Source organism: Hemicordylus capensis, chromosome 1 (assembly GCF_027244095.1).
Source record: "Hemicordylus capensis ecotype Gifberg chromosome 1, rHemCap1.1.pri, whole genome shotgun sequence".
Taxonomy (NCBI): domain Eukaryota; kingdom Metazoa; phylum Chordata; class Lepidosauria; order Squamata; family Cordylidae; genus Hemicordylus; species Hemicordylus capensis.
In genome coordinates, this window is record NC_069657.1 from 166,586,736 (window position 1) to 166,599,782 (window position 13,047).

At 43.9% G+C, this 13,047-nt stretch overlaps 1 protein-coding gene across 3 annotated transcripts in view; it reads right to left on the reverse strand.

The window, feature by feature from the left end:
* The window catches only part of DPP10 (dipeptidyl peptidase like 10), a 992,794-nt gene that overhangs the window by 352,359 nt on the left and 627,388 nt on the right, over positions 1-13,047 (reverse strand). For all 3 annotated transcript variants that reach the window (XM_053254262.1, XM_053254254.1, XM_053254272.1), the window contains exon 3: positions 12,613-12,708. In XM_053254262.1, coding sequence (XP_053110237.1) covers positions 12,613-12,708 — 96 coding nt within the window. The remainder of the gene's footprint in view (positions 1-12,612; positions 12,709-13,047) is intronic.

Here is a 13,047-nt window from a genome sequence, read left to right on the forward strand (position 1 = left end):
CTTTTCTACTGTGCAGCCCACAGTCCAGAGCCAGATTTGTAGACTTGATAAGTATTGGCAAGGGCTATTTTGGCGATGACACAGTCCTTATCAAACCACTGCTTGGAGGCCAGTTGATGCTGTGCATGAGGCTTGCGGTTCTTACGAGAGAGGAGCTGCTGTAATTCCTGGACTAGGGCCTTAGAGGACTCCAGAGGTGCATAGATGGGGTCACTGTTAAGTAATCATGGAGCACAACTGGCCTGTATAATGGAGACATGGCTGGGGAGACTAGTGGCTTTGTGTAAGGATCTGGGTATGGTGGTACAAAAAACAAACAAAATAATGGAAGAAGGCTGTGAAAAAGTAGGACGTAATAGCACAGCAGCAATTTTAAGATTTTTTAGAACTCAGGGTGCAGGCTTCATTCCAGCTGCTTTAAAGCTCTATACTGCAAAGGTCATTCTATAATTATTGTATGGTATTCAATTAGGTCCATACTCAAGGTTTGACATTCTGGAAAGAAGCCAATCAGGGTTCTTGAGGAACTTATTTGGCACTCCAAAATGTACAGCGAATGTGACTTTAAGGACAGAGGCTGGCTTTATAAAAACTGAAACTCGGGCCTGGCTTCTAATTATCTATTTTTGGTTGAAAATACATCTGCGACCAGTTGGTTTAATTCCTGAATTTCTCTCAGCTAGTCCCCAGTCACTATGGTGTGCTACAGTAAGTAGCAAACTCACCTTTCTAGGCTTAGATGCAGCTCAATTGCTGGAACTGGGTCTAGTGAATGCGAAAAGAGTAGTGAGACGACACCTTGTTGATATTGAGATCCAAGAAAACTGGGCTGTACTTCCAGAGTTTTATAGAGTAATAAGAACTAAGATGGACCTTTCCCCCGCAAAATATCTGTCGACAATCACTTTCTCTAAGTTTTGATGGATATTTACGAGAGTAAGGGTTAACTCCTTTCCATCTGCACTTCTAGCTGGGAGGTTTCAGGGTGTGCCTTTAGAAGAACGACATTGTAGTTGTGGGTCAGGAGATACAGAAACTGTTGCACACATTCTTCTCCATTGTAAATTCCATTTATATCCTAGGGAACGCCTTATTACTCCTTTAATATGTAAACTGGCAGATCAATCTGATGATAATCTTGTAAAACATCTGCTCTCAGATAAAGATGCTTCAATCTCTATTTCTGTAGCTAAGTTTAGTTATATTGCTTTTAAGAGGCATAATGGGATATCATCCTAATTCTAAACTGTATGTGTGTATATATATATATATATATATATATATATATATATATATATACACACACACACACACACACACACATACACACACACAAACATTTTAATGTCTATTAGTTTTTACTCTGTGTACACACACACACACACACACACACACACTTTAATGTCTATTAGTTTTTACTCTCTGTTTGGTCAATGACTGTAAATAAAATTACAATACAAAAAAGTAGGACGTAACTTATTCCCAGCTTGAAAGAACACCTAATACCTAGTTACGTTATGGTTGCCCCAAGGAGATCTTCTACATCTATATAAACTATATATATATATATATATATATATATATATATATATATATATACACACACACACACACACACACACACACACATATATATATACATATATATATATACACACACACACACACACACACACACACTAACATATTTGTTCCATTTTTGGAAGAAATTTCAATAAATACTTAGCTATATTTAATCTCTTTTAAAAATAGTTTCTTTTAAAAAGTCTTATATGTATATTGGGGGGGGCTGCTTCAATGGATTTAAAATTCTACAAGAACTGTTGGTTTATAATGAAAAGTTTAAAAGGCTGTTTTTGAAAAAATTGTTTACTCATAAATAACTATCCACACATAGATTCATTGTCTTTCTCCTAAACACTCATTATGTGCAGAACTTGATCATTTTCAAAGGGAATGTCTGACATTCAAGCCCCATTCAGAGGTAGTACCAAAGCTCAATTAAACAAACCTGTGGTTAATTTCTGAACCCAAGAATCATGCTGCAGACTATTGAGTAACTCCAGGTTTGTTACCTTTGGCTGCTTGTGAAAATAACTCCTCCCTCTTACTAGTCCATTAACTCCATCCCAGCAATCTCCATTCCACTTGTGTTTCCAGGCTGTGGGCACATCAAAGTGTCAGTCACTCAGCAACTATTGGCCACGATTTGAGAGGGGGAGTGCTCTATGTGATAAGTGTCTTCTTGGCATAATCACCTGCCCTTGGCAAGGAAAAAAGCATATTAACTCTTTCCAGCCACTCCTCATAGTAATGATTACCCTGGAATTCCTAAGCTACACAGTCATGCATATACACAATTAGTGATATCCTGGGATGCAGGGTTATCCCTACAGGGACACAGGGCTGGTGGAAACTTGCATGTGTGGGATATCATGGGGAAGTGGTTGTAGGGAAATGCATGAGTGACCCACATGGGGCCTGCCTCCTCCCACCTGCACATCTCCTTCGACCTATAGGGAGAAAGCATACAGCCGCAGGTGGTGGTGGGTCAGCCACTTGGGGGAACAGCATAGTGTGTGCAACTGCAAATGGTTGCAAGGAGGACTCTCTTCCCCAGGGCCAGCCCAAGGGTTGGGGCACCCCAGGCAAAGCCCAACTGGGTGCGCCCACAAACCCCTGCCACCTCCCCACCACTCAATCATCCACCTGGGCACTCTCCTGAACACAGCAGGTGGTGGGCAGGAAGGTCTGGTGGGGAACACCCACCCACTCTTCCACCTGACCTCCTCACCACATGTTGCCAGTGGCTGGAGGCAGCAGCAAGGAGGCCAGACACATACTCACCACCACCCTTGGCACCCACCCTCCTGCCCACCACATGCTGTGGCCAGGAGGGTGGGCAAGGAAGAGGGGCTTGCAGGGAGAGTCAACATAGAAAGTGCATCCAGCCACAGGTGGAGAGAGGTGGAAAGTGTGCACATACAGCCCACCTTCTCCAAGCAGCGGATGCTGCAAGGCTGTCAGGGTGGTGGTTAGGGTGGGAGGTAGAGTGTGTTTACAGGGTCCGGGGAAGTGCAGGGCGGGGGAGGGGCAACAGGCCTGGGAACATGTCAGGTGCAAAGCAAGCAGGAAAAAGCAGACTTATTCTTAACAGGCTCTGTCCCTTTAAATGCAGGAACTCTAAGGATGTAGCATCCCTGTTGGCAAACAGTGACAGAAGGTGATGGCAGAAGTGAAGCATTCGCTCTGAGAGACAGCCAGTGAGAGCTGGAACTGCCCTAGAATGGACACATTTTCAAGCTGCTCTGAGCTGACCTCTTTATGGTAGCAGGAGGGATTTCCTCACAAAACCCATGTTATAGCAGCCGCAGAATTTGAACAATGCAATGGTGCCTTTGAACCTCCAGTTTCAGCAGCAAAAACCACAAACTGAGGGTTCAAATTCAGGTTTGGAGGCAAAAATGGCAATGTGGTTGGGTGACAGAACTGCAACTTCATGCATTCGGACAATCAGCAACACCTGCCTCCACTATGTTTACCTGAGATTTGCTGTGATGTCTGAATTGGGCCCCAGACTTATGCTGTGCTGGTACAATGGGGGAAGGGTGGCTTTTGCTGATTTCTCCTTCCCTTTGAAGTCCACTGTGGGTCTTGAAAATATGTCTGCACATGCAGTGCTGGCCAATTTTGCTCCTGAACAGGGTCACACAGCCCCATTCAGGAGCAAAGCCACGCCCTCTGCATCTGGCCAAAATGGCGGCCACCCGCTTTTACGGAGGCCTGAAAGGGCCAGAAAGACTAAGCTTACCCGGCTGTGGCAGGGATGAGGGAGGCTGGCAGGGAGAGAGGGAGGCTGTGCTCCCCCTCGCAGCTACAGCAAGCCCCTCGAAGGGGATACAGGTAGTTACTCTTTACTTTTTTTTTAAAGGACTGGACTGGACCAGGGGGAGAGTTTTGATGGGGGCTGGACTGAACTGGCCCGGTTCCATTCAAAGCCAGTCTGGCCTCGAACCGAACTGGGACAGATGGTTCCGTGCACACCCCTAGTGCTTGGCAAGACTGGCTGAGTTCGGAGCAGCCTCAATGTATAGGGTTGCAGCTGTAATACAGCACTGGACAGTGGCACATCATGTTAGCTACTATAATCATGGAATATCACCAAACTGCAGTCTCATGCCAGGCTGCCCAGCTGGGTGGGGCAAGGGACAGAAAACAAGCCACAGGGGCAGCTTATTGCCAGACTTCTCTCCTCAACCTGGCTGCCTCATTTTCCCTCACCTTGCCCTACTGCCACATTAATCCCAGGAATGTAGACTGGCCATTCACCAGGTTAGGAAACTGGGTGAATGATAGATTGGCCAAGATTCCGCCCCGCCCCACCCCCCTGCCTATCCATTCTGCCACCTGTAATTAGGTCACAACAGGCAAGGTCAATGTGAGCAGGGTGTAGGTGTAGGGTTAACTGGTTGGTGAGCAGTCTTTGGCTGGTTTGAGACAGCTGGGGGAGTGCTTAATCGGTCCTACAAGGTCGTGGCACTGGTGGCACAAGAGCTATGACTGGGACTCATTCCTGCTTTGCGGCTTCAGTGACCTCAAAGGCTGAATGAGGCCTTCAAAATGGCTTGACCCCTTCGGTGCTGACAAAGGGTTGGAATTTTCACTCATTTGATCCACTGCTCTGAGCCAGGATGTGATGGCCTTGATAGGTTTTGGGGAAAGGATGCTGTTGTCTAGTCTCTGGTCTAAAATACGCCCCACTGATGGGGGACTGGAGATTTTTATCTGTTGCAGTCACACTGATTTTAAAGACCAGGCACATAGTGTCTGCGCCCCTAGTTCAACTCTTCCCAACACCTCCAGCCCCTTCTCCCTGTCTTCTGGCAGGCATATCTGACATCCACCCAGCCCACTTCTCTCCCAACCCCCGCTCATGGTTTCTCCTGCCTGCTGCCACCACCTCCTTATGCTGGCGGCCGAGCCGCCTCCTGACCTTGGCAGCCGCTGCAGCCACCACCATTACCCCCAGCAGCAGCTCAACCGCCTCCTGCTGCGCGTGAGCTCCCGCCGCCTCAGCCTATCATGCGCCTCCGCTGCCCAGCCAATCAGCTGGGCACCAGGACACACATTCTAAAAGGCGCACCCAGGAGGATTAAATATATAGATAAGGTTGTAACCGTTCTACCATACTGTGGTTCAATGTCTTTACTGCCTCATGTCTTCTGGTGGGGGGCAACAGTCACAATTTTCAACAGTTTTGTTTGTAGATTAACATATATAGACAGTATTGACTTGAACTGACTTTCAGCCCATATGTTATATATGCCTATATAAAAAATGATAAAAATGCCTGTAATCAAATATGATATTGGCTATTAAGATTAACTGATGATTAATTTCCATGATGTAAACAGTTAATTGACTAAAACAAAACAAATCATCCCTTTGAGCAGTTGGGAGCTGCTATTATTGCAGTGTAAGGCTACTTTTCTTGTAATGTAAAAGCTACTCTTAAAATAAGGAGAATCATAATACAGAAGGAAATAATAAAGTGCTGGGTCCTAAGATCAAGCCCATCATTTCTATGTCCATATCAATTTATAATGTATTCTGACTGAATTTACATGCATTGCCTTACATGCATTATAATAGCCTAGCCTTTGTGCGATTTTAAACCATTCGGTAGCCGTTTGAAAACCTCATCATTCAACTATAGCTTAAATAAATTAAGGCCATTTCCTGCCATTTCTACTCCTGTGGCATATACCATCCTTCTCTTTCAATGTGCCCTTACTATTAAACATTTTGTATCACTTGCTGGCAGCATTTTAAATTTTCACTTTTATTAAATGTTGAAAATCAATACTACTAAAAGTAGATGCACTCTCATTTAACATCCTCAAATCCTGACAGACATCTAGACCTCTTTTCAGAATCACATTAGGGAACAGTGGCTGATCTGATGGAATTTAATTATGGCATAAAAGACATAGGCCACAATCCAGAGAGCCCATTTACATGCTCTCAAGAGATTGTGCAGGCAGAGCCAGACTCTCAACATCTCTGTTTCAGCATATCAGAACCCATCACTTGCAAGCCGATTGTAAAACAAAAACTTCAAAAAATGATTTTGTAAAACAAAATGATTGTAAAAAATGATTGTAACATTTTTGTAAAAAAAAGATTGTTTTTGTATAACACAAACTTCAAAAATGATGTTTGCAGCCAGGGGTACAGTGGATGGAATAGATTATGTAATAAAGGAATAAAGACAGCTCCCTTTTGCATGAGGTTCTGGTGTGCATGCTCCTCCAGATCACCATGTTTGTGACACATTTTAAAAAACAGTCTGAAAACCTACTGTTCTATTTAAAAAAGAACAAAATAACTCTCTTAAATTAAATGAAAACAGTAAGATCTTGTATTTGCACAATTACATGCATTTCCCCAGCAATACCACTGTAAAGCCTAGAAAGGTAAAGTGTGCCGTTGAGTCGGTGTTGACTCCTGGCAACCACAGAGCCCTGTGGTTGTCTTTGGTAGAATACAGGAGGGGTTTGCCATTGCCATCTCCCGCGCAGTATGAGATAATGCCTTTCAGCATCTTTCCTATATCGCTGCTGCCTATACTTATTTAGATTTTTTAACATATTTTTTAAAAAAGAAAATTCTGTTTCATGGCCCAGTTTTCTCCATTTTGTGGGGGATAACATACATCAACTCTCAATAAAACTATGTCGAACTACTAAATCAATACACATATATAAACAGCTTAAGGTAATTCCCAGCTTTCTTAACTGCATTCAAGTTATTCCTGTTCAAGTTTTTATGGTTAAGTAAACATAGATTAAGAAAAAAGGCATACATTTCTTGAATGTACTGACCAGAACAAAAATCAATACTGATTGGAACCCAGTGAACAAATAGTAGATCAATGGTAGTCATATATTTGGCAGTTTAAATTCCTGCTTTAAAATTAAACTGATACATTAACTTATATGAATGACACCTACAGTCAAAAGATAGACCAATGGTCTGACTCAGTATATGGTAGTTTCCTATGTTCCTATGTTTCTACAATTGTATATGAAACAGATTTTCTTTCAGTTCCCTAGCACTTCCACGTATTGATATGTACCATTTGGATTTATGATAGAGGAAATGCTCATCTTCTAAAGACAGGGTGATGGAGCTTGTGCATCTTTATGTAAAGACTTCAAGCTCAGATAAGTAATACAATTATATTTATGGTATATACACATGTATTTACATAAATATTAACTAACCTGTCTCACATATTAAACACCCTCTATCTTAATATTTTACATCCTTCATCAGATAAGGCTGAAATGCTAACCTCCTCCTGCAAATTCTCAGCTCATTTATGAAGACCATGAGTTCATTTGCCTATACATATTCATCATGCTCATCACTTGATACTGTAGCAACAAAGGAAGACTTGTATTCATGAGTGATCCATCACAGATCAAACACCACAGTAGACAGACCTTTCACATTCTCTCAGCAAAATGCCTTTTAATAGAGTCTGTTCACCCATTCAGTTGTGGGTCATTAAGTGATGTACACTCACATGTAAACTAGCTCAAAGAGGTCTTATAGCCTGACATGGTGTATTCGTTCACTGGCCCCATTCAGATGTAGCACCAAAGCTCAGTTAAACAAACCTGTGGTTAATTTCTGAGCCCAGAATCATGCCACAGATTATTGAGCAACTCCAGTTTCATTACACCTCTGGTTGCTGGCCAGAATACTACCTCCTTTCTAGTCCACTGTGGCTCCATCCCAACAATCTACATTCCGCTTGCATAGCCAGACTATGGACATTGCATCTGTGTGCCAGTCACCCAGCAACTATTGGTCATGACGTGAGAAAGGGCATGCTCTGTGCAATCTTGTCTTTTTGGCACTGATTGCCCACCCTTGGCAGGGAAAATGAATATTAACTCCTTCCTGCCATGACTTATAGCAGTGACTTTCCTGGGATTTCTAAGCTACACAGCCATGCATATGCACAATTAATGATGGCCAGGAGGGTGCCCAGGTGGGTGTAGGTGGTGCCCAGGTGGGGTGTGCCCAGGGTGCCCCTGACTGTTGAGTAGGGGTGTGCACAAAACCGGGTTGCCTGGTTTGGTTCCAAGTCTGGATCAGATACAAACTGGACTGGGCATGTTCAGTTTTGTAACCACCCAACACCACCACCACCCCGCCCCGTTCAGCTCAGGGGGTTCATGATTTTTAAAAAAGTGTACTCACCCCCTCCGATGGCACTGCCACTGGGGTGACCCAGCCATGAAAAGGCTCATTGGGCATGTGAGGCAGCCTCCAAAATGGCCACTGTGATGGAGGGCAAGCCTGGAACAGGCCGAAGACCACCCAAACTGGCCGATTTGGACATATGCGGAGGTCAGAGGGGGTACCTCCACAAACTCCCCACAGCCGAGTAAATTTATTAAAAATAAATAAATAAATCTTTACTTAGAACCCCCTGAACAGGCTGGGGTGTGTGTGTGGTCTGGTTTGATATCAATGATATGAACCAGGTGGGTCGAACAATTGAACTGAACCAGTTTGATGTTGAACTGGTTCGGAACTGAACCTGCTTGTAAATCCCCAATGTTGGGCCCTCCTGCCCTGGCTGCTCCCTCCCAGCATCCCCATGCTCACCCACTCACCTTCCTGGCCATGGCAGGCAGAGGGCAGGGGGTTGGGTGCCAGCTGGGCAATGGAGAGTACATGTGTGCCATCCCTCGTCGCTGCCACCTCCATCTGCTGCTTTGCGGTGGCGGCGGCACTGGTGAAGAGACAGATGGGTAATGCAGAACACCTGCCCGCTCACCAATCCACTCTCCTTGCTGCCTCTGCCTGTAGCTCCCGTGGTGAGTAGAGGTGACAGTGGTGTGGGAGTCAAGCAAGACAGGCTTTGCCCTTAAAACCTCTCTGAACCTTTGCTTTTCCTATGGCAATCTAGTAACACAACCACAGAACCACGGAGTTTCTAGCCTCCTTCCACATGCCAGCATACATGGCCCACTGTGAATTTATCAGTGCCATTAACACACATCACAAACTTAAAGGGGCCACAGGTAGGGTTAATGTGGTAGTGTCCCTGCATTAGCTTCAGTGGAACTCGTGCTGTGCCCAGGTGCAGCTTCTGAGTCTTTTGCACTTTAAAGTGGAGTATTTGTTCATCATTATACAGCTGTCTTTCCTGCTGTTGGGGTAGGAGGAAATGTTCCCAGGTATATCTGCAGAAATGTCATCTTATCACTTGCACTTCTCTACTGTTGCTCTTACAGCTGTGTGTTCACACAGAGGCAGTCGCTGTGTGTGTACAGAAATCTCTTTATGTATGTTTGTACATGACGCAGCAGGGAAATGACTTGACTAGCAAGCCAGAGGTTGCTGGTTCGAATCCCCACTGGTATGTTTTCCAGACTATGGGAAGCACCTATATCGGGCAGCAGCAATATAGGAAGATGCTGAAAGGCATCATCTCATACTGCCCGGGAGATGGCAATAGTAAACCCCTCCTGTATTCTACCAAAGACAACCACAGGGCTCTGTGGTTGCCTGGAGTCCACACTGACTCAACAGCACACTTTACCTTTTTGTAGGATTTAATGTCTCCTTAACGTAAACACTGAAACATTTGAGAATATCTCCTGACTGTCTTTTCCACTCAGGCTTTTCTTGCTAGGGAACATGTCAGGTCAAAAGAAAGCAGGGGAAAGCAAACTTATTCTGAGCTGGCTCTGTCCCTTTAAATGCAGAAACTCTAGGGATGCAGCATCCCTGTTGCTAAGCAGCAGCAACAGGAGTGAGATGATGGCAGAAGCAGAGTGTTCACTCTGAGAAAGAGCCAGCGAGAGGCGCGGCTGCCCTGGAATGGACACATTTCTGAGCTGTTCTGAACTGAACTTTTTAGGATAGTGGGAGGAACTTCCTCACAAAACCCAAGTTACACTGGCCGCAGAATTTGGATGATACAATAGTGCCTTGGAACCTCTGGTTTCAGCAGAAAAACTCACTACAAACGAAGGGTTCAAATTCAGGTTTGGAGGCAAAAATCGAGCCACAGTTGGGTGATAGAACTGCAGCTTCACACATTCATACAATGGCCACCTTTGGACGTCACAGGAAACCTGAGGCACACTCACCTTAAGTTCATCCCTCGTGACATCCAAATTATCAGAACCACAGTTCTCGGACACAACCATGGTTCAGATCTCTCTCCCCTTCGCAAACCTCCAATTGAATGCTCAGTTGCAAGTGGAGTTCACTTATCTAACCAAAGTCCTGGAGGTTGCATCATGTTGTTTGGTTTGTGTGATAGGTTTCCTCTTGCCCAAACCACAGTTAAGGGAGGAAGCTTCTCCTGAACCTGGAATCCCACTGGCTGAGATATACTTCATGGAAATCCATTGGAGACTTTCCTTCATCGATCGGAAGAAGATTGTGCAGCCAGTTCTGCCACCTTTGCAGTCTCCCAGATGGCAAATCAAAATTGTCTGGGAGCACACTGGGGAATCTGAGGGAAACTGTGGTTCTGTTGGACCCACAATTTGAAAGTACGTCCTAAAGTGACCAACCAGAAAGACCTATGTCAGCTTCATTTGCCTGAGGTTTGCCATTATGTCTGAATTGGGTCATTGTGTTCAATGGAACCTGCTTCCTTGTAAGAGTGTTTAATCTTGAAGACCCGTGGCTATATGCACAGCGCTATCATGGGATGACAGAAACCGAACGCTCCAATGAATTGCCACATATTCCATGAGTGGTCTTAGAACATAAGAACACAAGAAAAGCCCGGCTGAATCAAGCTCAAGGCCCATCTAGTCCAGCATCCTGTTTCACACAGTGGCCCACCATATGCCTTCAAAAAGCTCACAAGAAGGGGGTGAAAGCTTCCCCCCTCGTCTGCCATTGCTCTCATGCAACTGGTATTTAGCGGCATCTTTCCTCTGAGGCTGGAGGTGGCCTATAGCCACCAGACTACTAGCCATTGATAGACCTATCCTCTATGACTTTGTCTCAGCCACATTTAAAGCCATCCAAGCTGGTGGCCATCACCACATCCTATGGCAGAGAGTTCCATATGTTAATTATGTGCTGTGTGAAGCAGTACTTCCTTTTGTCACTCCTAAATTTCTTGACCTTCAGTTTCATGGATGATGCCTGGTGTGTTGTGAGAGAGGGAGAAAAATTTCTCTCTGTCCACGCTCTCTACTCCATGCATGATTTTATATACCTCTATCATATCTTCCCATAGTCACCTCTTTTCCAAACTAATATGTCCCAGATGCTGTAGCCTTGCCTCGTAAGGAAGGTGCTCCAGGCCCCTACATACTGTTTGTTACTGGCAAGTACACTAATTTATGTAAGAGACCTGCTATTCTAGACACTGGACACCTGTCTCTCCACTCAAACTCAGCATCCATTTCCTACCTGGCCCAAAATGCTGGCATGTCAGCACCAATTTGCTTCAGATACTCAGAAGCAACCTTTGCTATGAGTAAGACCTCTCATGTGAGAGCCAGCATTGTGTAGTGGTTAGAGTGCTGGACTAGGACTAGGGAGACCTGAGTTCAAATTCCCATTCAGCCATGATACTTGCTGGGTGACTCTGGGCCAGTCACTTCTCTCTCAGCCTAACCTACTTCACAGGGTTGTTGTGAGGAGAAACTGAAGTATGTAGTACACCGCTCTGGGCTCTTTGGAGGAAGAGCAGGATATAAAATGTTGACAATAATAATAAGAAGAAGAAGAAGAAGAGGAGGAGGAGGAGGAGGAGGAGGAGGAAGAAGAGGAAAAATAAAAAGAAATATGCCTTCGCTTTGGAAGAAATCATCACTGCCTTCTTAATTCCTAGATCTAAATTAGGCTTATGTTATGATAGGTTTCCATTGAAATCTACAAATTTAAATTGAAAGGCTGTGGCAGAAGAAGACCCAAATAATCCCAGTGGTAATTGGCGCCCTAGGTGCAATTCCAAAACACCTTGAAGAGCAGCTCAACACCATAGGGGCCACAGAAATCACCATCAGCCAATTACAAAAAGCAACTTTACTAGGAACAGCCTATATTTTGCGATGATATCTATAATAATAACAACAATATTGATAATAAAATTCAGCCATGCCAGGTCCTTGGGAAGGACTCGATGTCTGGATAAAACAAACCAGTCAATAACACCTGTCTGACTGTGTAAACAAGAAATAATAAGTATGCCTTCCCTTTGGAAGAAATCATCACCGCCTTCTTAATTCCTAGACCTAAATTAGGCTTATATTATGACAGGTTTCCATTGACACATCTACAAAACAGTAATGTACTGTAAGTGCTTCAGTGGATTCAGATATAACAACCTCAGTTACAATGTTACAACTTGGTTATCTAAATTTTCATCACAGAGCTATCATGAGTCTTCATCACTTAAGAACATACTGCAATGGAAAGAAACTCCCACTTAATGAAATCAAATTAACCTATCCAAATTAATGGATTTGTTAGCATAGCATTTGAGTTTTATCCTAATTTATCCCAGTTTCCAAAGCCTTCTATTCAAAATGCATAACAAAATGCACAACATACCATTAATCCATTTGGCTTCTGGATTGTGAACTATAAACTCTCTTCTGAACAGATCTTCTAAAGACAATCTTGTTTCTGATGAATTTGACAGTTCATCTAAAGCAAAAACAAAATTTGAACATCAAATTTATGAAATTTATTTGAACATCAAATTTATAAAAGAAAAAAACAAAGATGCAGTCTTGTTTGCTGAAAACATCCCCAGACATTCAGTATACAATATTAGTCCCATACTGCCAACAGGATTTCTTCCATGCTTAGTAAGAATATACACAACTTTGTAATTCAGTATCAGTGGTTACAGCTGCAATATTCAGGCTGACATCCTGACTTGTAAAAAGTGCACATTAGTCGGGTATTTGGGGACAAAGCAGGAGCCCTCACACCACGCATACTCGCACTATTTTGCAAGAGTGCTAATAATTCTGAACACTG